Source organism: Urocampus carinirostris, chromosome 16, assembly GCF_059441175.1.
Source record: "Urocampus carinirostris isolate Australia breed hairy pipefish chromosome 16, RoL_Ucar_1.0, whole genome shotgun sequence".
Classification (NCBI taxonomy): domain Eukaryota; kingdom Metazoa; phylum Chordata; class Actinopteri; order Syngnathiformes; family Syngnathidae; genus Urocampus; species Urocampus carinirostris.
Window position 1 is genome coordinate 30,091,276 of NC_142364.1, and position 26,685 is coordinate 30,117,960.

At 41.2% G+C, this 26,685-nt stretch overlaps 1 protein-coding gene and 1 non-coding gene across 4 annotated transcripts; both read left to right on the forward strand.

Moving 5' to 3' along the window:
- Nucleotides 1-886: 886 nt before the first annotated feature.
- rnf180b (ring finger protein 180b) lies at nt 887-26,482 on the forward strand. 3 transcript variants are annotated; one of them, XM_088320085.1, is made up of 9 exons: nt 887-974; nt 1,485-1,579; nt 11,742-11,837; nt 11,922-12,201; nt 12,954-13,186; nt 16,484-16,597; nt 17,344-17,572; nt 20,434-20,559; nt 24,081-26,482. In XM_088320085.1, the coding sequence occupies exons 2-9, from the start codon at nt 1,529-1,531 to the stop codon at nt 24,275-24,277; spliced, it is 1,326 nt and encodes a 441-aa protein (XP_088176211.1). In that variant the 5' UTR covers nt 887-974; nt 1,485-1,528; the 3' UTR covers nt 24,278-26,482. The 3 variants fall into 3 exon arrangements, with proteins under 3 accessions (XP_088176211.1, XP_088176213.1, XP_088176212.1); XM_088320087.1 differs by lacking the exon at nt 16,484-16,597; XM_088320086.1 differs by lacking the exons at nt 887-974; nt 1,485-1,579 and adding an exon at nt 2,059-2,116.
- On the forward strand, nt 18,926-19,116 carry LOC148351019 (U2 spliceosomal RNA). The gene has a single exon (XR_015847150.1). It is a non-coding gene; the product is annotated as a U2 spliceosomal RNA (small nuclear RNA).
- Nucleotides 26,483-26,685: the final 203 nt, after the last annotated feature.

A 26,685-nucleotide genomic window follows, 5' to 3' on the forward strand; every position in this document is an offset into this window, starting at 1 on the left:
TTGATATCTGTATCGTTAGCAATCTAAAGGGAATTTTCTGACTTTGTTTTAGTTTTGTCTTGGTTTTACCACAACTTTATAAGGGTAATGGTAGAGGCCATTCCCAGAATAAACACCAAGAAAATGAGTCTGGTTATTCGGGACGTCATTCACTAGCTGTCTGGTTGAAAAAAAGGCGGATACTTTGAGGGAGGACAGCACAGTAACCATTTATGAATTGATTCATTTTAGCGATGAAACCAGTTATCATGCTAATTTGTATTCCATGAAATATAATATTTCAATTAAATGTATTTATTAGTTTTTTTATGCAACCCCAGCTCTTACTGTAGTTTTAATTCCATGCGCCTTACAGTCCTACATCCATTATACTTCAATTATTTTATATTTCATTTTTAATTTTATTGTTTGTTAATGCAACATCAGTTTCAGCCTGGTCATCCTGGAAGAGGGATTACCTAATGTGCAGTCCCCTCTCAAGGTTTCTTCATTTTTCTCAAGCTGAGGTTTTTGAGTTTTTCCTTGGACCCAAATAGGTTTTAGATCAGGGGATGGTGTAATAATAGTCTGCAGTTTGCAAAAATCTGTGGTACGTGCAGCTATACAAATAAGGCTATACAAGGGCTATACAATAAACTTGACTTGACTTGAAAATATTTGGTCTGAAGTAACAATCTTAAGAAAAGTAGTATCAGGCATCATCATAACAAAAATAAAGCTAAACATTCCAAAGCTATGTTCTTGTGAAAAAATGTCTACTAACCTACCTCACTTGCACACATCTTATTTAATGTATAATATATTTTTATAATACTTTGTTGACCCTCTCTTACGTCCATCCGTTTGCAGTACTGTACAGTAAAATTATTTTGTCCCTTCTGACTCGCTGTAGCAACTCTGATACAAAACAGGAAACATGCTAAAGTTTCAGTCCTACAAGCGGTTTTCTCTAATTTAACGTCAAATTAAACGTGGTAAGTCCTCTAAACAATGACAGGGACATTGCTTTTAATCACATGCTATTTTTCTAACGTAAATGTCTATTTTTTTTAACTTAATTAATCGTTTCTTTATAGTTAACTTTTGTTCAAAAAGTGTGGGTGGCAGGTTTCAATATCTCTACGCTAGGATTAATTATTGAATAATGTCAAATTCGAATTTATGTCGTGAAGATAATTTTGCAATTTTTCTTTAGCCCGCAGACAAAACGTGTTTTTTTGCACTAAAGAAAGACATTTACCTTGCTGAGAGTTTTGGTTGTCGCTACAGCCTTCATCGGAGTTTGAAAAGTTAAAAAAAATCTATGTACTGGAAAATGTTTTTGTTGGGGGATAAAAAAAAATCCCCAAAAAAGTGTACAAGATGAATACAATTGTACTTGCCTTTAGAAGATTGTTTTGCTTCCGAACAAAGGACAAGTCCAGACATTTATCCTGAAATATTCTTGTCATGCATGTCTTCATTTTCAAAACTTTCTTTTTTAGCGTCGACGTGACAATTGATACAAAAACTGAGAAATAAACACAAAATGCTTCGCTGCAGGAAGTGCCGCATAGTTGTTGTGGAATCTCTGCAAGAGGTAAATATGAATAATTATGTGTTTGTCATTTAAATGCGTAAACAACACGGCAAAGTGATCAAACAATTTTCACGTGTTTAGGCACGCTTGAAAATATGTACCCCTTGTAATTTTTTTGTGTGGTTATGATCTCGTCTTGCAGAGTCTGCATCGTGCCCAGATGATCAAAACATTCTCACTTAGAAGCTATACCTGTCTGATAAGTGGCAATGTTGGTGTCTTCATTGAAAAGCGTGTATTTTAAAGCGACACTGTGTAATATTCAGTGATGGTAATAACGCCTTTATGTAACGGCGTAATTTTTTTCTGCAAAGGGGTAATCCAACGGTGTGTCACTCTGGCGGCAGTCCACCAACGCATGCTACCAGACAGTCGCAGGGCACACAGAGACAGACAACTCACTCGCTCATTCACACCTATTGACGATTTGGACTGGCCAATCAACCTGACATGCATGTTTTTGTCATGTGGGAGGAAACCGGAGTGCCCGGAGGAAACCCACGCAGGATGGGGAGAACATGCAAGCTCCACAGGGAGGTTCAATCTCATGACCTCAGAACTGTGCCGCACATGCGCTTACCACTGCACTACTGTGCTGCTGTCTTTTTAAGATATAACAAATAGAAATTAAAGGAAAATAGTTGATTGACTTTTAGAATGGTAAAATGGTAAATGGTCTGCATTTATATAGCGCTTTTCAAGTCAATGAAGACCTCCCAAAGCGCATTACAATGTGCTTCACACTTACCCATTCACACACACACTCACAGACCAATTGGGAGTCAGCCATGCAAGGCTCCTACCTGCTTATTGGGGCCATTAGGGATACAGTGTCTTGCCCAAGGACACTACGACATATAACACGGAGGTGCCAAACCTGCAAATCGAACCTGCGACCTCTTGATCTTAAGACGAGCGCTCTACCTCCTGAGCTAATGCAGCCCTAACATAGTCATTTAATTATAGATCCTCCCATCTGAGCAACTAATCAGTTTAACAGCATTTTGTTAACACCTACTGACACCAAAGAACATTATTATTACTCAGCTGTTCAATGGAAGAAAGCAAAACAACTTTAAATTGGTGTGCGTTATGCAAACAGTTATCACTTTGTTGTCAAGAATTACATGAAGTTGGAAAAATACGTGTGCTACACACACATAGAGTCTAATGGCAGGCTACTCCCATCCCTCCCTCGATTTTCCTCCTCCCTCCATCTCACCGTACTTGGTGCCCGTCTCTGCTCCTTGAGGAGCAACGCTTTCAGCCGCTCTGCCCTCCAGCTCAGGAACTCATTACCACCTGACCTCTGGAATTTCACTACCATATCCATCTTCAAATCTAGACTCAAAACCCATTCATTCTGACATGCCTATCAATTTTAAATTGCCTCACATGAACCCCCCGCATCTCTTATTGACTTCACTTTGTTATATTTTTTAATTTATCGCCTTGTTTTATTGTTGTATTATATTCTGTAAACAGCAACCTTGGGTGTCTTAAAAGGCGCTTTTGAATATAATGTATCGATATTAGATAGATAGATAGATAGATAGATAGATACTTTATTCATCCCCTAAGTGTAACGGGTGTAATAATAACTTTTATTTTATTGAAATTCCTGCTAAAATATGTGTATAGTTTTTGGTAAATGTCCTGCAATGCTGAGTCCAACAGTGCCATCTGCTGGTATGGGGTGGGGTTTGGTTTTGGCTTCTAACATGTGACCAGGAGGCGGGGTTTTGTCAGTTTAACCAGAGTACTACAAAGGTAAGACATATCTTTTGGTGCTCCACAAAATAAGTTAATTTTAAACTTTATAACCCCAGCTGACAAATCTCTCACCATGCATAGTAATGTGATTGATATTGTCAAGCTGTTTAGGTTTATTTTCGTTTTGTTTCTGTTTTACTAAATCTTAATTCCCCTTGTAGAGATCAAAGAGATCAGACCCAGCAGAAAAAGCTAATGTTGTGACTCATCCATTTGCAGGTAAATTGTACCCATTTTTATACTCATTATTGTTTTTATTCCTATTTTTCATATACATTAAAAAAAGGGATGATGTTGGTTAAAATTCAGAGTAAAGAAAAACATGTTGAATTCATTGTAAACGTTAAAAATCCACTATACGATCTCTTGCTAAAAGTATCTTGTTAAAATGCAAAGATTTATACATGTATTGTGATATTCTAAAATGTCTTTTCTGTAAAGTGAAAAGAAAGCTCTTTGATATGCTTTGTTGTCAGTTTAACCAGAGTACTACAAAGAGATCAAAGAGATCAGACCCAGCAGAAAAAGCTAATGTTGTGACTCATCCATTTGCAGAAACTGTAATAATAAAAACCTCATCATCCAGTCCAGCGTGAATGTGGATCTTTGGTGGGACACGTACACCGCGGTTACATTGGTGCCGTGACCCGTGACTTCTATCAAACTCTCCGAACCGAGGACTGTCCTACCTGCCACATTGTTTCATGATGCCATCAGCTCACAGTATTTAAAATTGCTATACAGTGACGTGTTACGCAGGCTCCTGATTTATTTTGTGATTTTGACTCATTTACATATTTGAAACATGTTTAATCAGAGCACGAGTGACATTTCTGAGGGTGTAGCTGATCAGATGACAAATGTTATTCAGGAGATAGGACATACATTGGCTGATAGCATTTTCTCACGTATACAGTCACACAATACAGTAGCTCCTAGCGCTGCTGCCACACAAGATGTAGCAAACACATTGAGTAAGCCAGGTTATGTGTCAGATGTAACACAGGTTCAGGTGGTTACACAGAGAAAGGTTAAAGAACCACCATCATTTAATGGGGATGGCTCAGACTCAATAAAATTACATGAGTGGGAAGATCTAATGAAGACATTTATTAAGAAGAGTAATGTGAGACTTGAAGAGCAAGCAGAGGAAATCCAAATGCATTTGAGAGGAAAAGCTAAAGATGTAGTTAGGTTTGGCATTAGAAACAGTAATATAGACGTCTATACCCGCCCTGACATGATTTATAGTCTCCTCAGGAAACACTTTAGCTGTACCAAGTACTCTGCTGTCCCTTTAGCTGACTTTTATTCAACTTTGCCCAAACACCAGGAGGACCCCTATGACTACTGGCTGAGACTAAACAGAGCAGCTGACCTTGCCTCTGAGTGCTTGAGTGAGCAGGGCAAAACATTTGACAACCCTGAAATAGAGGTCACTCGCATGTTTATTAGGAACTGCCCATGCAAGGAACTGGCACTCACTTACAGATCAAAAACCATCGAAAAGTGGTCAGCATGTGAGGTACTAGAGGTGCTGAATGAATACCACGCTGAGAAGAGCTACAAAGCAGATTCCCTACAACAACCTGCGAATAGAGCGGAAATTGCCGTACACAAAGCTGAGGTGAACCATGGTCCAACCCTCATGCACGAGCCACCTCAGACTTCGAGCCCACAGTATGTCTCTCTAATGGACGTTATTAGTATGTTGGAGAAGGTTCTGATACGTGTTACCTCAAACCAGTTTCAAGGGAGAAGGCGAGCTCCAACCAGGCGACCTGGAGACAGAATTAATGGTTTCACTGACAAGCCATGTATCATTTGCAAAGAAGTCGAACACAGTGCTCTCTCTCATTGCCGAGACAAAAACCTTTGCTTTCACTGCCATGCCCCAGGGCATTCTCGACGTGATTGTCCAGTGACGAAAGTTGTCCCACTGCCTCAGGGAAACTAACTGATCTGCGCTTAGGGGAGAACAGTGCAGATCAACTGAGTATACCTCCCACCACTAATGTGATGCCTGACATGCAAGATAATAAATCAATTTATGAGTTGTATAGCAACAAGATACCTCCATCGAAGAAGCTGATCTTTCAGGGGTTTCAGAGAATAGCGGAGACTGACGAACTGTTTTACACACCTGTACTTGTGCAAGAAGGCCCCACTTTCAGAGCGCTATTGGACAGCGGGTCGATGGCTTGTACAGTAAGTGAGGACACAGCTAAGTACCTCCTGCAGCAATTCCCTGATATGATGAGTTACACGGCCGATGATTATGTCATTGTAGGCTGCGGTGGACACCAAGTTTCTCCCAGAGATATGTACGACATTCACGTCACAGTTTACGGGTGCCAAATGATAATACCAGTAATGGTGGTGCCAGGCCAGACAGAACAGATGATCCTTGGCAGCAATGCCATCAAATATATTTTGACTCAATTGAAAAGTACTGATGGCTATTGGAGATTAGTTTCCACTCCTGACAACGGTCTGTCCGATAACCACAGTCAATTCCTGTCAATGCTTTCCAACACAGAGAGATGGAGAGGTGATTGCATTCCAGACAAGGTAGGGACAGTAAAGATCAAGAGTTGCGTGACGCTGAATCCACGGACCGAGTACGTTATTTGGGGCAAGTTACCTGAGTTGGCCGGGGCATCAGCGGGCAGCACAGTGGTCGTTGAGCCAACTCAATCTAAGGCTGCGCCCAGACAAGTCCTTGTCGGACGAGTTGTTACTCCACTCTGGGGAGATGGATGGGTGCCTGTTAAAGTCTTTAATCCCACGGACAGAGTTGTGGTGCTGAGAAGAAACAGGAAAATTGCAGATGTGTCTCCTTGTATCGCAGCGGAAGACCTGCCCAATGCAGAGGAGGTCAAGTGCAACGTGCAGAGTGTACAGAGCAAAGAGGTCCGACCCAGGTCAGAAGAGGACATGATGCGTGCATTGGAAGCTCTGGGACTGCAAGACATTGACCTGAAGTCATGTGAGGTTTCGCTGCAGTGTAAAGACAAGCTCCTTCATATCATCGAACAATTCGAGTCAATCTTTTCTCGCCATAAGATGGACTGTGGAGAGGCCAAAGAGTTTGTACATCGTATCCACCTTGTTGATGATAAGCCGTTCCGTCTACCCTACAGACGTATACCACCAAGTCAGTATGAAAAACTGAGGACGACTCTGAACGAGATGGAAGAGAAAGGAATTATTCAGAAGTCGACTAGCGACTATGCATCTGCGCTTGTTCTCATATGGAAGCGGAATGGAGAACTAAGGGTATGTACTGATTTCAGAAGGCTTAATGCAAGAACCATAAAGGATGCCTACCCACTACCGCATCAAGCTGATGCTTTGGCCGCACTTGGGGGAAATGCCTTTTTCTCCACAATGGATCTGACGTCAGGCTACTACAATGTCCCCTTGCACCCTGACGACAAAAAGTACACGGCATTCTCCTCACCATTCGGCCTTCACGAGTACAACCGGCTCCCTCAGGGACTTTGCAACAGCCCAGCAACATTTATGAGGATGATGATGTCAATATTTGGTGATCAGAATTTCATGAGCCTATTATGTTACCTCGACGATCTGATGGTGTTTGCCCCCACAGAGGAAGTTGCACTCCAACGCCTGCAGATGGTGTTTACTCGCCTTAAGGAACACAACCTCAAGCTCGCACCCAAAAAGTGTTTTTTCCTCAGACGGACTGTGAAATTTCTTGGGCATGTCATCAGTGAGGATGGAATTCGGACTGACCCCGAGAAAGTGAGAGCGATAAATGACGTACAAGTCGCTGATCTAATGGAGTCGGATGGCAAGACGCCATGCCCTAGTAAAATCAGATCTTTTCTAGGCATGGTGATGTATTTCCAAAGCTTCATTGAAGCATGTTCTGCGAAGGCAAAACCTCTGTTCAGGCTCACATCTGAATCTGGTGACAAGCATAAGCGCAAGAGAGCCCGCAAGAAAGGTCAAGTGAAGCTGACGCCTGCAGATTGGTCCGATGCATGCCAGAACGCCTTTGAAACACTGAAGCACGACCTCGTGACAGGTGTCACTCTGGCCCACCCAGATTTTGATGCGCCGTTTATTCTGGCTGTCGACGCATCCTTTGATGGGATTGGAGCAGTCCTGTCACAGCTGCCACCTGGTGGAAAAGTAGCCAGACCAGTCGCCTTTGCAAGTAAGACGCTCTCTCGCTCCCAGCTCAACTACCCTGCACACAGGCTCGAATTTCTTGCCTTGAAATGGGCGGTATGTGATAAATTCAGCCATTGGTTGAAAGGAAGACACTTTACCACGTGGACCGACAATAACCCACTGACATACATTTTGACCAAACCAAGACTTGATGCGTGTGAACAGCGGTGGGTAGCGAAGCTAGCTGCATACAATTTTGACCTGAAGTACATTCCCGGCCCAAAGAACATCGTAGCCGACGCTCTGAGCCGTGAGCCATTTGTACGGTCATGTGTGAGTCATCGCCTTGTTACCGAGCCCTATACTTCGCTCTTGGACCAAGTCAACGGGGTGAACAACAGTACTGTGCAAGAGGTGTTCAGAGTATCCAACAATTGTCACGCTGTTGTAGACGAGAGTGCTGGGACATCAGACGAGTCAGTAAAAAGGGCAATTCCATCAGGCTCCAATGGTTCTGTGACATCAGAAGAAGTTGCTGCTGTCTTCAGTGCTCAGTCCACTGGTGGCGTGGGTCAAGTGATGGGAACAGATGCTAACTTCAATCTTCTGCAGAAGGGAGATCAGTCAACGGCACTCCCACAGAGTCAGCTTGTTGGTTTACAAGAACAGGACAACACAATAAGCAGAACCATGTACTTTGTGCATAGACACAAGAGACCTACCAGGCGTGAGAGAGCTGTCGAGTCGCCTAGTGTGATGAAACTACTGAAGCATTGGAGCAGACTCACCATACAGAATGGCATGCTCTACAAAATAAGGAAAGATCCTCACATGGCCAAGAAAATCTTCCAGTTTGTGGTGCCTGATTCATTGAAACAGAAAGTCCTTCAAGGTTTACATGACTCAGCAGGTCACCAAGGCCAGAACCGTACTTTGTCTCTGGTGAGGCAACGATTCTTCTGGAATGGCATGGAACGTGATGTTGTGAATTATGTTAAATCCTGTCAACGCTGTGTAGTAGGGAAAACACCGGAACCACACAACCGTGCACCACTCAAGAACATAGTCACCTCTGAGCCTATGGAGTTGGTCTGTATAGACTTTTGGACTGCTGAACAAGAGAACAAGTCTGTAGATGTCCTGGTCGTAACTGATCATTTCTCCAAGATGGCGCACGCCTTCCCTTGCAGAAATCAAACCGCCAAACAAGTTGCTCGCCGTCTGTGGCAGGATTTCTTCCTTGTCTATGGTTTCCCACGGCGTATCCACTCTGATCAGGGAGCTAATTTTGAGAGCAAACTGATCAAAGAGCTTCTAGAGATGGCAGGGGTGCAGAAATCCCATACGACTCCGTACCACCCCATGGGAAATGGTATCGCAGAACGATTCAACCGAACATTGGGAGATATGATCAGAACCCTTCCCCCTCAGCCCAAAGCAAAGTGGCCACAAATGCTGCAGCAGCTCACATTCTGCTATAACTGCACAGAGCATGAGACAACAGGGTTTGCACCGTTTTACCTAGTGTTTGGTAGGATCCCTCGTCTCCCTGTCGATGTCATGTTTCAACATGCTAATACCAATGATGCTGTTGTCAGCTACTCTGACTTTGTACGCCATCTGAAGAAAGATCTACATGAAGCTGCTCAAATTGTACAGAGGAATACTCTCAGAGAACAGACTCGTCATGCCAAGCTGTACAACCGTAGGGCCAAAGGATCACCTCTCGTCGTGGGAGACCGGGTGTTGATCGCCAACAGAGGTGTCCCGGGGAAACGCAAAGTTGCAGATAAGTGGGAGTCAACCCCGTATGAAGTCATATCAGTCAAGCCTGATCTCAATGTCTACAGAGTCAAGGATTGTCTGACGGGCAAAGAGAAGGTAGTTCACAGGAATTTGCTGCTCTCTGTTAGCTTCTTGCCCTGTGAGGATGATCTGGCCAGCGAATCTGAACACTCAGAGTCTGACGCTGCTATGCATGGAAGTGATGTATGCCCTGATTTACCTGACGCGGTTGAAGACAGTGATGTCCGTACAGTAAACTGGGTGATACAGGCAGGTGAAGAGCAAGTTCATCCAGAGGTAGAGGATAACTCACTAGACAGCAGATCTGATGCCCAGTCCGACTCTCGCAGTGTTGATACATCCAGTCGAGGAAGTCAGCACATCCCCGAACAAGATGTTGACCATACTTCAAGTGACAATACGGAAAGCCCATCACAGTGCTCTGAAAACATGATCCCTTTGGGTATGGGTCTCCCAGACGAGACCCCATTGAACACTGACCATCTGGACGCAGACTCCCCTGATACTGACTGTTTAGACTTGACTGCCCCAGACCTTCAAGCTCAGGTTATTGGTGCTCAACCTAACCGTTATGGTCTTAGGGTCCGCCAGTCCATCAGGCCTCCTAGTCGTCTTATTTGTCAGATGAATGACCATGTGGTAGGTGACAATCATCTGTCCGCAATATCTGCAAGTTCCTAGTTTAAGTTCAGTAGAGATGCACTTTCAGTTTGAGTAACAAAGCTTGAGTAAGAAACAAGAATTGTGCCTATGTGAGCACTTACAACTACAGGAACAATGTTTGATATTTCAGAGATGTAACAGGCATCTTTGAGTCTGTGCTTAGTTAGGAGTTTGCTCGCCTCCTTTCTTTTCACACTCCTTTTTGGGAGAGTTTTAGAACTGACATGCACTTCAGTTTGTTCCTTGTAATACTGTACCAGTTTTCGTGTCCTCTTTTTCATCAGTATTTGCCTTTTTGGCATGTGATTTTTTTTTCTGTTTAGTGTAGCACTCCCATATTTAGCAGAATTTCAGGGGGGTGTATGTAACGGGTGTAATAATAACTTTTATTTTATTGAAATTCCTGCTAAAATATGTGTATAGTTTTTGGTAAATGTCCTGCAATGCTGAGTCCAACAGTGCCATCTGCTGGTATGGGGTGGGGTTTGGTTTTGGCTTCTAACATGTGACCAGGAGGCGGGGTTTTGTCAGTTTAACCAGAGTACTACAAAGGTAAGACATATCTTTTGGTGCTCCACAAAATAAGTTAATTTTAAACTTTATAACCCCAGCTGACAAATCTCTCACCATGCATAGTAATGTGATTGATATTGTCAAGCTGTTTAGGTTTATTTTCGTTTTGTTTCTGTTTTACTAAATCTTAATTCCCCTTGTAGAGATCAAAGAGATCAGACCCAGCAGAAAAAGCTAATGTTGTGACTCATCCATTTGCAGGTAAATTGTACCCATTTTTATACTCATTATTGTTTTTATTCCTATTTTTCATATACATTAAAAAAAGGGATGATGTTGGTTAAAATTCAGAGTAAAGAAAAACATGTTGAATTCATTGTAAACGTTAAAAATCCACTATACGATCTCTTGCTAAAAGTATCTTGTTAAAATGCAAAGATTTATACATGTATTGTGATATTCTAAAATGTCTTTTCTGTAAAGTGAAAAGAAAGCTCTTTGATATGCTTTGTTGTCAGTTTAACCAGAGTACTACAAAGAGATCAAAGAGATCAGACCCAGCAGAAAAAGCTAATGTTGTGACTCATCCATTTGCAGAAACTGTAATAATAAAAACCTCATCATCCAGTCCAGCGTGAATGTGGATCTTTGGTGGGACACGTACACCGCGGTTACATAAGGGAAATTCACATTTCCAGCAGCATCCCTGAGCTGAGAACAATACAATAATAAAGCCAAAAGAATACAATATACAAATACCCAGTGTGACGTGCAAATGCCCACTTTAGCATGTTATATAGAGTAACTAAATAGTGCTACACAGAATACATAATGCAGTAAGATTCGGTAATATCCAATGTAGGTGGTGTGGTTTAATGTGGGCCTTTACTCTGCCGGGTGGAGTTAAAGAGCCTCATGGCATGAGGAAGAAAAGATCTCTTCAGTCTGTCCGTAGTACAAGACAGTGACAGCAGTCTGTCACTGAAACTGCTCTTCTGTCCGGAGATAATGCTGTGAAGCGGATGCGATGGATTGTCCATGATTGACCTCAGCTTTTTCAGTGCCTGTCTCTCAGCTACTGTTGTTAGGCTGTCCAGCTCTTTGCCCACAACAGAGCTCGCTTTCCTAGCCAGTTTATTGAGACGAGAGGCATCCTTCTTCTTGACGCTGGGCAATATTATTGAAATATTAATAAAAAGTGAATGATATGAAGGATGTCTGACAACCATTTTTAACATGACCTTTATATATTGCATGTTTGCAGGTTGAGTTCAACAATGAAAGTTCAAAGGCAGCTTGCAACATATGGCACATTGATGTCAATGCGCTCCCGGAGTGGATACTGACTTCAGTTCATCAGGTTGAGTCCATAAATCATCTTAGGAAGTGACTATAATGAAACACTTTCATTTCCTTAAGTATGTTTCCCCAATCTGATGCTTAGGCGCACTGGACCGCTGGGAGGCTTAACTGCCAGAAGTGCAGAGCTCGTCTAGGAGGCTTCAACTTCATCCATCGCAGCGAGTGTCCCTGCGGCCGTGACTGCTGCATCCACTTTGCAAAATGTCGCGTGGATCACGAGCATCAGCAGAGACTTGTAATCGTCTCCCCAACACAACCTAAACAGCTGCTGACAAAGGGCAGGAATGAGACACCAGAACGGAACAAAGAGAACTCTTTCCAACTCAGCATCGTTGGTGAAACCTCAAAAGTAATGTCCGCAGGTGAGAAGGCAAAATTCTTGACTGGAACTCTGTGAGGCAGAGTTACAATATGGATGGAGGTTTCGTATGCTTGAAATCCTTGAAAATGCTTATATTTAAAGTGTTTTTTAAGGATTAAAAAGTGTTTGGGTTTTGGGTGAAGTGCCTTTAAATGCTTGAAATTATTGCCATGTTTCACAACAAGTCTGCTTAAATATGGCACTGATACTGCTCTCTAGTGGCTTTGCTTTGCCATTGCATTTCTTCTTCCCTCATGATTACCTGAAGCTGGACATTGTCCTATGAAGTGTCATCGCCCCCTAGGCGTCGCTCGGAAGAAGACAGGTGCATGTTACACTTGAATAGGGCACTATGAAATGTGTATTTGTGCAAGGTAGTGTTTCCCAGTGGTAAATTGTAATTGAAAGAACTTCCTACAACTGAGGATGTAAGTTTCATATTGCGGTCATTTTACTCAAAATCTACAGTATATGGGGAGAGATTAGTTTTAAAAATATAAACACGCGGATTTTTGAGATCCACAAATATATTCATGATTTATTCAAAATGTAATAATCTTATGTCTTGATGAATGCAGAAGCGAGGTTAAAAATCATATATGTGAATCTTGCAAAATACATGATTCACATCGGTTTCTTCTTTTATGGTATTGAACAAATTAAAAAATTGGCTTTGAAAGTCTTTAAAGAGTGCTTGAATTTTACCATGAAAAGTGTGTACGAACTCTGTGGATGACTGGTCTTTGTTTCCAGATTCTTCAGACAGGTCCACAATGTCTCACATCTTGTGTCCCATGGACAAAACCACCTCCAGCGCGGTTTCTGGCTATCCGTTTGTCACCGCTGCATTGCCAGTGTCTCTGGGAAGCCCCATGTTGCAAAGTGAGGTGGATTTGCTTTCATCTTTAGAAAATGACCAAGAGGATGTCTCACAGTCCCTTATAGGATCAATCATGACTAGAAGTTCAGCTGAGCATGGTGAAGAGGTATTGATATGTTTACATTCATGTCTATGTGTTTTTTTTAATGTAACTTTTCAAATATACTTTTTAATTTAATTTTCTGCAGAGTTTCTATTTGAAAGTTTGATTAGTTTAAATTTTTAAATTAATTTTGGGGGGAATTTAAAAAAAAATGTTAATCTTTTTTTTCAATATTTTAACTTTTTTTTTAAATTGTTTTAGTTGTAATTTGCATGCATACATTAACTACTTGTTTTTTTATTTAAATTTTTCTTCAATCAAATTTTGGGGAATGAAAAAAAGACTAGTTATTTATTAATGAATTGATTGAGTTAGAAATATCAATATCCAGTAATTAGAGGTCTAATGCAGGGATGAAAAAAATGAGTTGGGTTTAAAGAACCCTAAATTTAAAGAGAGCGTGCGTATTATTTTGCCAGTAATTCTCACTGTACTCCATCCATTCAACCAATTTGCACCGCTCATTCTCCGCAGGGTCGCGGTGCTGCTGGAGCCCATCCCATCAGTGGGCAGGGGACACCATGTAATCGTTGCCAGCCAGACGCAGGGCACATAGAGACAAACAACTCACTTTCTCATTCACACCTAGGGACAATTTAAACCGGCCAATTAACCTGACATGCATGTTTTTAAAATGTGGGAGGAAACTGCCCGGAAGAAACACAAGCAGGCACGGGGAGAACATGCAAACTCCACACGGGGAGGTTGCAGTAGCTGGACTTAAACCTTGAACCTTTATACTGTGGGGCTGCACACTATCCACCCAGCCGCCTGTTACAAAATTGTGTCATGCAATTTAAAATACCCAACAAATATATCCATTTCCTTACGGTATAAACAAAAACTAAGGCACGTTATTTTTCTTTTAGTGCGATCCAATACCAAAGGACACACGGTCTGGTTACGGTCTACGGCACGGGGTTGCCGACCACGTTTGTAGAGTCTTTCATTGTATAATAATAGTAGACATAATAAATGTTACGATTTAACGTTTTTCACCTATCGTGGTTTTCTTTTCTTAACATGACCGTGGCGAAAAACTATTGGCACGATACTCAGCTTTCAACTTTAGATATTTATATATTGTACTGAAGTATTCGTCCCTGTTAAAACAGTCACCTATTTACCTGGTATCCCTAGTCAATATTAATGAAAAAACGCCCAAATTAACTTTAGATGTATTTGAATATCCAGTAAAATGTATTTGTGCCATTTCTTTTAAATTTACCTTTTCAAGAAAAACCTTCCAATGGAACCGAACTCTGACTGATGTCCTCTATTATAGCAGATAGCTTAACAGCCCCTCCTTGTGTTTGTAATGACTAATTGCAATCTTTAATTCATCCAAGGTTTTTACACGGGTCCCCACACGTTTTCCTGTGAGAACACTTTTACCGTCTCTAATGAGGGGTCTGTGTGCGTTTGTAACAGAAAACGTGTGACAATTGCAGAAGTTCCTAAATGTAAAATGTATTTTCCAGAAAGCCACAATCAAATAAACCTTCTTAAATCTTCACAGAAAAAAAAGTCGGACAATAAATGATAACATTATTCATGAAACAAAAACTAACCAAATACAGGAAAAAAGTCCATGAAACATAAACTTTTTCTTGTGCCAGGCACAGTCCTAACCGGTCCAAGTTCAGCTTAGTTGTCAGAGCAGTGGACAACTAGTGGTATAGATCAGTGGTTCTCAACTAGTCTGACTTCAGAAAACCCCATCCGACCCTAATGACAAGCTACAACCAAGTCAAGAAAATACTTTCACTTCACATTTTTTTCGCCATTGAAATTATTGTGCAGTTTAAAGTAAATATATTATGATATATTTGCCTTTTTTAAATAACCCAAATGACCAGAAAACCAAAACGACTTAATGTGCTGTATGTACTCGCTTATAAGCCTATATAAGCGCCTAAAACTGCTTTAATATAGCCACATAGTAAAATAAGTTTAACCTATTAACAAACCATGTACCTAAACATAGATCATTATTTAACTAAGTAGTTAATGAAAGTTAATATACTGGTAGGTCAGCACGACAGCACAGTGGTTAGCGCTTGTGCGGCACAGTTCTGAGGTCATCAGATTGAACCTTCCTCTGTGGAGTTTGCATGTTTTCCCCGTGCTTGCGTGGGTTTGCCCTGGGCACTCCGGTTTTCTCCCAAATTCCAAAAACATGCATGTCAGGTTAATTGACCGGTTTGAATTGTCCCTAGGTGTGAATGAGCGAGTGAGTTGTCTGTCTCTGTGTGCCCTGCCAATGGCTGGCAACCAGTTCAGGGTGTCCCCTGCCCACTGCCCGAAGATAGCTGGGTTGGGCTTCAGCACCCCCGCGACCCTACTGAGGATAAGCAGTTTAGATAATGGATGGATGAATATACTAGTAAAAAGCCAAAAATGTAAGATTTTTAAGCCATTTACTGTACCTTACATCTGCGCTTTAATGGCTGACACTACAGTAGTACATCATTTAACAATCGTTTCCTTCTTTGACACGATCATTGTCGTCACTATTTTCCACTTTTCCTTCCTTTTATTATCGGCAGAAAAAGGAAATAAAACAAGCAAATAAAAAAATAAAACACAACAGTGGTCCCTCTCAAACACGCCAACTGACTGAGCAGGTAGAAGAGATAGAGCTGGGCATTATCGCCATCTACTGTTAAAGATTGTAATTGACGCTCTATTGTTTTTCTTGTTCTTGACATTATTTTGCCGAGGCGAAGACCCGCGGCCCACAAAAGTGGGTCCACAACCCACTTTTGGGTCCCGACCCACTAGTTGAGAAACACTGGTATAGATAGTCGGTACCAGAGATGACTGTTAAATTTTATGTGTATTTCTCATGTTACAATGACAAAAAATTACAGTATATTCTATTCTTCTAATACAGTTCTTCTATATGTGATCTATGTTTCGCTACAATGACAATAAGTTATATTCTATTCTTCCAATACGGTTCTGGTAGTCCAGTGGTAATAGTTCGGTGCTCTCACCACCACAACACGGATTTAAATCTCTTTGTAACCAAAAAGGCGCACCCCGACTTTGAGTTATTTTTTAGTAAGAAGCGCGTCAAAGTGCTCTCAAGTATTGATCAGGAGTTGGGCCGTACTTTGGGGACCACTGTTTTAGCAGATGGAGATAAACAGCTTCACCTATTTCCCCTGACTGCATATCACTGCTCCAGAATGTCTGTCAAAACAGTTGTAAAAGTGCAAGTTAGATTCCGGGAAAAATACGGTAATTAGCCAAAGTAAATCATTGATCCTTAAATGTTTTTGCAACAATTGGCAGCCTGGATCCTTGCTGACCTCTGAAACCTCTCACAGACAAAGCAGACGGGAGAGGAATAAATTAAAGAAGGAACGAAGGAAACAAACGCGGCGGGATAAGTGGCTACAAAAGCAGGTAAAGGACGAGGCCACACTGATACATTAAGTCAACATTCCACTCTCAAAATCAGTGATGTGCGGTGAAGTTAGTGTCCGGTGAGGCACAGACTATAAATAACCCACGTCGTATTCATCATTTGATTTCCAGAGCATGAAATAAAAGAAAAAAACCATTTAGTGTCTTAACTTAAAGGTGCAGTATGTATTATTTAGCACCTCCTGCTGGTTCATTTCAAAAAACAAATAAAATAAGTAAAAAAGCAAAAAGACATGAACTATCATGTAAACATGCATGTTTATTTTTTTATGTGTTATGATATTGAATGAGATAATTTAAAGGAATGAGTGTTGTCATGTTGACAAAATACACAGAATAAAAATAACGATTTACTATATTTTTAATTGGGGCGGCATTAGCTCAAGTGGTAAAGCGCTCGTCTTGAGATCAAGAGATCGCAGGTTCGATTCCCGGCTCCTCCGTGTTATATGTTGAAGTGTCCCTGGGCAAGACACTGAATCCCTTATGCCCCTAAAGCAAGTTGGCGCCTTGCATGGCTGCATGGCCGCTATTGGTGTGTGAGTGTGTGTGAATGGGTAAGTGTGAAGCACATTGTAAAGCGCTTTGGGAGGTCTTCATTGACTTGAAAAGCGCTATATAAATGCAGACCATTTACAATTTAATATTATACCTCCATGATGACCTCACATCATTGGTCAAGATAGTTGATAGTATCCTACTGTGGGTGTTGTGTTCGTTCCCAGGCCACCACTTTGAGTAATTCAACACTTTCCACTGAAGAAGAAGAGGTTGGAGACAAGACAGGGTTGACGTGCGCCATCTGTCTAGACGTGTACTTGCACCCTCACATTTGCCAACCTTGCAGCCACGTCTTCTGCGAGGCGTGCCTCCGCAGGCTGGCCCGGGGCCAAGAGGACCGCACGCCTTGCCCCCTCTGCCGTGTGCTAATTTTGCACACTCAATTACACACAGGTAAAAGCCGAGTGTAAGGAATGCGAACTTCGACAGATGACTGTTGTGGGTGCTACTGAAAAATAGAAGTTACAGTTATTAGTTACCGTATTTGTTCGTGTATAACGTGCACCCCAATATCTTTGTCAAAACATTGGTGTAACACGTTTTCTCAGTTCAAAAAAAGGAATGTAGGTCACTAATGTGTCGATAACCCGGATTGCAGTGGTGAGCGCACTGATTCTCAATCACTAGACCAATAAAAAGCTAACACAGAAAAAGGACAGTCGATTTTATCTCATCATCACAATATTTTTATTCACAGTACCATGTTGCGAAATGCATGGAGCCATGATTAAATTCATTTATTGAAACTGAATCAGACTTTGGATGACATAAAATAATCCATCCATTTCCTGCAACGTTTATATCGATATATTTTTATTTTATTTTATGATTTTATTTATTTATTTTATTTATTTATTTTATTTTAGTATTTTTCGCTCTGAAAATGCTGGTCTACTAGTGATCCCAAGAGCCAAGAAGAGATCCGTTCTCCATTCAGGCCCCAGTGCTGTGGAATGCTCTTACCCCCTGAGATTCGATATGCAACCTCAGTGGAAATGTTTAAATCTAAGCTTAAAACACACCTCTATTCTATAGCATATGAATAACCTATATTTTATGTTGACAATATCAGGGGATGGTGTCACAATACTTCATCTGTGCAGCCCTTTGAGACTCTTTGTGATTAAGGGCTATACAAAGAAACTTGACTTGACTTGACTTAAACTCACTAGGGTCTCAGATGTGCAGGAGTCCATCGTAGACATCTCTGGGCTGTGAGACGGGGACACCCCGAACTGGTCTCCAGCTGGTTACAGGGCACAAAGGGCACTCACTCAGTCACACATAGGCACAATTTGGACTGGCTATTTACCCAACAGGCATGTTTTTGGAAAGTGAGAGGGTACTGGAGTGCCCGGAGGAAATCCACGCAGGCACCACGAGAACATGCAAACTGCACAGGGAGGTGGCAGCAGCTGGAATTGAACCCTGGATCTCCATACCGTCAGGGTGCCGCCATGTTGCCTGCATAAAATACATGAGACATAAATACATTGTTATTTATTTTGTTATTACGTTCATACTTTATGTTGTCAATAAATTATTCTAATCATGGGCCCACATATTCAACAATGTGGTACCATGAGTAAAAATAGTGTGATGATTAGATAAAAGCTAAGGCCTTTTCATATGTCTACTACAACCCTAGTGGTCTAGTGGTTAAGAGTCGGCGCTCTTCTGAGAATAACGGATAATGGATAATGAATAAAGAAGACAGAACAATAACCCTTAAAAAATCCCCCCCCCCTCCCTTCTGAGAATCTAGATGAATCGAAATTCCAACTATAACGTCATGTGTTGGTATTGCAGTACATAAGATTCTAACTAACGGACCTAAACTACTGATTTTTGCTATTCGGAGATGGAATAAGAGCTTGCTCTGTCCACTCCACGCATCGGCCCGGTATTGCAGTACCTCCGAGAACGGTGCATTCGCAATGAGCGCAGCAAGGCTTTAAGGCTAGGACCTTAGCTTGGCCTTTTGGCTGAGAGTAAGAGTCCCGGCTCCTAGGCTTTGTAGCGTATTATGAACTAACGGATAATGGATAATGAATAAAGAAGAATAACCCTTAGAAAATCCCTCTCACCACTGCGATCCAGGTTCAAATCCTGTTGCAGTACCGAAGAATCTTGTGTAAAATCCGCACACAAACTTTAGGTTATTTTTGGGGTACAAAAAGTGTGTATTATACATGTATAAATACAGTACTTTATTTAAAAAGTAACTCAGTTACCCCTAGATTATTGACACCAAAACTTAGTGAGTTACTCCAAAAGTAACTATTTAGTCACAAATTATGTACACTCGGATAGAATTCGACCCCCTTAAACTGCTTTAAAATTGCCACAAAGTAAAATAAATTCAAGGAAACGAGTACACCCTCCCGTGGAAGCAGTAATGCCTTCATATATCTTGACTTTTGCAATCTTGAGAGCTTAGTAAAAAACACTTAGTCGAGACACTCCATAACCATTTTGTCACTGGCTTTCAAACCACTCCAAAATCTCCTTTTGCATTTCTGGGTACTGTCTAAAACGTTTTTTTTTCTCCAGGCATAGTGCATTGGAAAAACAGTTCTAAAAGTGAAAAGAGCAAAGTTAAGCAATAGTTTACAGTAAATTCTGTGCTTATATATGCCATATTGAGTTCTCGCTGGTTTGTTGTTCCTGTATAAGCCACGCCCCCTTCCTATGTGCCGCCTGCCATTCGGCACTGGCGACACGCAACCAAATATGTCCATAAGGTGACTGCAACTTTTTATTTCATAGTTGTCAATTTGGCTTGGATGCTAGTAAACACGGTAGAGAGAATTTCTACATTAGGAGAAATTCAGTGACCGCATTCTCTGTGCTTGAGATTGCGCCACCACAACTGTATTCAGTTGTACTTTGTTGGTAAATATAAACATGGCCACCCATAAGGGAATGTCGCTGACAAATCGAGGTTTTGTATGGGACAATGTGACGCAGCAGTTATCTGCAGTCAGAGGACAGGACACATTATTGATCTGCATTTAATAAGTAGCAGATTAACGCAGAAACGCACCGTGTAGTCACGACATTTGAGTTACTAAATCTATAGACAACGTGTTACAGGAATTGTTACCAAGAAAAGTAATTGCATTTCAGGAACGCTTCCCTTTGTAACGCGTTAGTCCCAAAACGGACTACTGAAGGCATGTACATGCATGAATATATGAGCCCCCAATGCTGAGGACAATTTCCTATATATTGCTGTATTTATTTTTTAATAGAGCTCAACCAGAAAGCGAAAACCTCCTTCCCCAAGGCTTGCCAATTTCGTGAGCAGTGTTTTCAGCATTTGTCCTGTGCTAATTGGCCTCTTCCCAGATGTCGCGAACCTTCCCGAAGTTTGTCAGGTGAGTTCCGCTGGCTTGTTTTGCATCGGCCTTCTCGAATCCTCTCACATACAGAAAATCTTTGGACAATGCTGTAAGTGCAGCAAATTTGGGAACTTAAATAAGAATTGGTTTATTTGTCATAGATAACCACATAATGAGCATTGTTAATAAGATGGTTAGAAATGGCACTCCAGGATAAACAGATACTTAAAAGAATAAAATAAGATGAAAAAAATGTTGGGATAACTGGGCAAAAATATACTCGGTAGTGCTGATGACAGATGGTAGACCCAAACGCATAACATTTCACACAAAAGTTTATTGGGATATCGAGGAAGTCAGGTGCGGGAAAATAAACGCCAGCGATCTGGTGCTCGCTGGACAGGAGCAGAAGGCAACTCACGGGATCGGAGCGTGATCGGAATGCAGAAGCGAGTGGGGTTGCGGTGACGGGCGATCGGAGCGTGGTCGGTGGGCAGAAAAGTGTAATTAGCCAGAGCGGGAGATCAGAGCGTTGTCGAAGGAAGGGCAAAGTCAGGGAGCCGGAGATGATCGGGAAATCAGGGACGGACGAGCAGGATACGGATGGGGGCGGGACAGACGGGAGCCAGAGTCAAACTGCTTGCCTTGCGTATACGGATGTTTGCTGATGGACTGACAAGGAGTGAATGGGGTACTGAGTTTAAATAGGAGGGGAATCAATCAGGCAACGAGCAGCAGCTGGCGCCAACCGAGCGGGCACAGGTGAGGGCAATGAGTAAAGATGGATATTCTGTCAGAAAAAAAGATCTGAAATATCCGATGTACCAGAATTTGAGACTATACATACAAAGTAGTCCCTCAAAAATCATAATCCAAAGCCGCAAAGTACAAACCTTTATTTAATTATGTATCTATTGTATACTCTATTATGGACAGCACGTGGTTAGCTCGTGTGCGGCACAGTTCTGAGGTCATGAGATCGAACCTTCCTGTGTGGAGTTTGCATGTTCTCCCAGTGCTTGCGTGGGTTTCCTCCGGGCCCTCTGGTTTCCTCCCACATTCTAAAAACATAAATGTCAGGTTAATTGGCCGTTCTGAATTGTCCCCAGGTGTGAATGAGCGATTGACTTGTCTGTCTCTGTGTCCCCTGCGACTGGCTGACATCCAGTTCAGGCTGTCCCCTGCCCACTGCCCGAAGATAGCTGGGATGGACTCCAGCATCCTCGTGACCCTACTGAGGATAAGCGGTTTAGATAATGGATGGATGGATACTCTATTATACATTAAAGCAGGGGTCGGGAACCTATGGCTCGCGAGCCATATATGGCTCTTTCTATGAGTACCTATGGCTCAGAGATCAATTTGATTGCATGCAAAATTTCTCCATCTTGTTAAAAACCGGGATTGTCTATCCTATTTGGGGGTTTGGGGTTTTTAAGGGTTATTGATCTATCTTCGTTATTCATTATCCATTATCCGTTATCGGTCAGTTCATAATACGCTACAAAGCCTAGGAGCCGGGACACTTACTCTCAGCCAAAAGGCCAAGCTAAGGTCCTAGCCCTTATAATTGCGGCATGGATTTACCTAACAGCTACCTGTCTATCCTGTACACGTAAAATCAAACCAAAGCTAAATTGAAGGAAACACTTCGCAGTATCTATGGGGCATGTTTTTCGCTACAATTTACAGTCAAGGTGTCACACAAAAAAAGGGGGAAAAAAACTTGTTTTGGCTCTACAACGCTAAAGAATCCTTTATTTAAAAGTTCACTATATAATCTGTGTTCAGTGTTCAGATACTTTATGATGAATCCACAGAACTGTAAATACGCCAAAACACCGGAAGAGAACTTAGTCATTTGATTGGGTGAGTGGGAGGGATGGGTGGAGCTATGCAAAAAGTACAAGCATTCCCTCCCTTCTCTCGCCAAAGGTAAGCACATAAGGCTCTCTATTCTCAGAATGTTGTGACGTTTTTACAAAATAAATGCTTGCATCTGGTTTTGAAACCAATATGTATGAAAAAAAGGGTCAAAAGGAGTTTAACCGATCTTGAGTAATTGCAAGAAAGAGACAAGTTTAAAGTGGTCTGTTTGTTGAATTTGGGACAGGGGCTCTGGCATTATTCTCTTTTCATAATTTTTATCAAATCATCAAAAATAAATGTGCTGAAGACTAAGCTTTTGTCTGGGGCGCGGGTTTAGCAATTTAGTAAATTTATCTCATAATATATGGTGTGGCTCTTTCCTAAAATAAAATTAATATTTTTTGCTTTTATGGCTCTCTGAGTCAAAAAGTTTCCCGACCCCTGCATTAAAGCATTTGTTTAACAAACAAAAGTATTGTACTTTGTAAAAAAAAAATCACAAATAACGTCAGTACTGTCAAATGATAATCCTAAAAATAATCTTCGTGCTATAATACACTACTTGTTCTGAAAATGGTTTGGAAATTATTTCAGGACACTAATTTTTATTTCAGATGATACTTTATCACCATCATGTGGACGTTATAGGAAAAATGAAAAGCGGCGTCAAAATGTTAATATGAATAGAACATTCCAAGTAACAAATAAAAAAGTACTGTACTTAAGAAACGTTTTTTTCCTGTACTGTGAAATTATTGTTCTAAAAATATTTCTGCCACTATATTGCATCATTGATTCCTGGACAAAAAGGGGGAAAGGGGAACTTTTTTCAGGACACTATTCACTTTCTTTTCAGATGATATTGTCATGATTACTCATTGCACTCACCTGTGCCCGCTCGTTTGGCGCCAGCTGCTGGTGATTTGATTCCCCTCCTATTTATACCCAGTACTCCAGTCACTCCTTGTCAGTCAGTCAGCAACCCTCCGCATACACGAGGCAAGCACTTTGACTCTGGCTCCCGTCGGTCTTCATCCGTATCCTACTCGTCTGTTCCTGATTTCCCGTTTGTCTCCACGCTCCGATCTCATGCCCCGTCAAATCCACTACGCATTCCGATCACGCTCCGATCCCGTGAGGTCCTTGCTTCCCCTGTCCAGCAAGCACCGGATCGCTGGCGTTTGTTTCCTCGATATCCCAATAATCTACCATTTGCCCTAGTTCTGACAGATATATTGTCACGTACATGAGAACTTTATTGTAAAACAAATATGTAGCATAGAAATGTTTTCACCTTCCTTAAGAATGTGGAGAATTTCAACTTTGTCGTCAATAGAAAGCATTTTCATCGGCCTTTTAGTATTTTTGTCAGTTTTGAATGCCGTTAAAAATGTCATTGCTGACCGCAATTGGCTCAGTGACTGCGCTTTGGACACCACTGCTTAGAAGAATAAAATATTACTTTTCCCTCAACCTCACTTTTGAAACAAAGCCCATTCTCCGGATAAAGACTGCTTGTTTAAACGTTGCATGCATTCGTTCTAAACTTAATGCACTCAACAATGCAGAAGGCTATCAGAAGGCACGGACTTAAAAGGAATTGTCACAAGAAGGTCCCGGGTTCAATTCTGAGCTCGGGCGATAAGTCACGTTGGTGCCCCATTGTCATGTGACCATTTTCCTTTTAGGATATTGGAGGCGAACAATTAGAGCGCGCACAAACTGGCACTTGACCCACTTCGGCTTCCCGCTGCAGACTTTGGGCCTCTCTCAGATGTGCGTCTGGTTCTTGGATACCGGGTTATCTGTTGTGAAGTTCTTCTCCAGTAACTGGCCACTGGCTTTCTTGTTCTTTGTTATATTCTTATGCTATTTGTATATTTGAAATGGAAATCAACCCAAAGGATTTCTGTGATATATTTTTTATAAAAGAAAAAAAATGGTGTTTGTTGTAATTTTTAGTTTAAGGAATATTAGTTAAGAAGCAAACTTTTCCAGAAAGGGCGGCTGTTTTGAGAGTTGGTATCGAGGGGAATATTACATTACAGTTACTCAAGCGGGCAGCACGGCGGCGCAGTGGTTAACGCGTGTGCGGTTCAGTTCTGAGGTCATCAGATTGAACCTCCTGTGTGGAGTTTGCATGTTCTCCCTGTGCTTGCCTGGGTTTCCTCCGGGCACTCCGGTTTCCTCCCATATTCCAAAAACATGCATGTTAGGTTAATTGACCAGTCCAAATCGTCCCTAGGTGTGACTGAGCGAGCGAATTTTCTGTCCCTGTGTGCCCTGCGATTGGCTGGCAACCAGTTAGGGGTGTCCCCTGCCCACTGCCCGAAGATAGCTGGGATGGGCTCCAACACCCCCGCGACCCTACTGAGGATAAGCGGTGCAGATAATGGATGGATGGGTGGAGTTACTCAACCAATCACAGATCAGCTATTTTCTTGAGCACAGTTTTGAACGATCGTTGGCTAAAACATGATATTTTAAGTCACCTTTACTCTTTATAGCGGGCATATCAAACAAATGGCCCACAGGCCAGATACAGCCTGTGATTTTGGTCCACCGTGAATTTCCGAATTTGTCCAAAAAAAAGCGACTCTCTAAGTCATATGGTTTTTATGAAAAATGCAAATGAAAAGCTTCCTCTGCCCACTAGGGGGCAGTTTAGGATATACCCTTCCTGAGTAGCCCCTAGTTTAGTAGTTATCTGATGTACAGACGCAAATTTAATTTGTTCGTAAGTTGCTTCAGTGCTATATTTTGTATGTTTAAGGATAATATAAGTATGTTTAAGGCGTGTATAAGTAACCTGTATTGTTTTGTACTAAAAAATAAACATTTCATGAAATAATATGCTAAATAAAGATAAATAAAGTTAAATTTAACTAACTTTTGGAAGACAAGCTTCAAGAGGTCCTCCTCTGTCGTAGAAAGTGGACGGAAAAAAGCCATCCAACCATTTTCTCTGATTGATAAAGCATAATAACGGAACAACTGTGGTAAACTGAAAATGTTAGGTTAAAATAATTTTACTAATATGGCCCGTTTGAGAACATAAAGTATGGGTCTGGCCCCAGAGCCAAACTGAGTTTGACATCCCTGCTTTATAGAATTTGCAAAAAATTGATAAAATACAGTGGATTTTGCTTCTTAAGATGTATTTCTAAACACAAAACTTTGAGACTATGTAACAACATTGTTCGGTTATTGCTTGCGTATAATTGTGTATATTTTGGTTTTTCCTATGGTTAAGGTAAACATTCTTAAAAAAACATGATGTAAATATATGGAAAATCACATGAACTATCATATAACCTTTTTTTCCCCAAATACTCCTAGAATGAGAAATTTGTATTTATTTGACATAACATGAGGTTCGCCTAAAGAAAACTGACATATTGATCAGTCATCTTGCTGCTACGGGTATGTCCAAGAAAACAAAAAAAAACTTCTGAACTTTTGGACAAAAATTGAGAGAAAGAATTGTGCGGGTTGGTCATTAAGTCTCTATTAAGTCTTCCTAGTTTTTTAAACTTGATCCCTTTACCACTTGTATCAGAACTCAAGAATAACAAAGTTTTAAAACCTTTATTTTATTGATTAGTTACTGAGGACCTTCAAAGCGCTATACAATTCACTTCACATAGTTTGCAGAGTCAGCCATACAAGGTAACTAACTACCTGCATATCGGAGGCATCAGGGGTTCAGTGTCGTGCCGGCCCTTGTTCTCAATTTACTTTTTTAATTTTTTATCACAAGGTATGTCAAATTTAAAAAAACAGCTGAATTTTGATTTGGTATTTTGGGAGTTCAAAAATGTACAGGTTTTAGGCATGGTGATCAAATAATAACACAACCATCTGCTGATGTTGTTTTGAGTGTTATTTCTGTGTAAACTGCGTCTGGCGTTCACTTGTCATTGTTCCCCATGGATTAACGGAAACTTCAGCTACCTGACATTGACACCGATGATTTGCAGAAAGGTTTAGTGTCTTTGATGGATAATTTTAACTGATGTACGATTTGGATACATAAATTGAAGACTTGATTTGTAGGTGCAAAAGTCAAAATATTGTGAGTACGGTGTATATATTGAATAAAGTACCTACTGTCAAAATTCCTCCCCGTTTACTCATGTTATGTGTGATATTAATAATGTTGGCAAAAACATGGATGAATTTCACTCAAAGGACTGTTTCCTGACGTCACAGTGTTTTTGTATGCTCGCCGTTTTACGCAAAAAGATATTTCGCCTCACGCGAAAAAGGAACGTATTTTAAGCCCCACTGCTT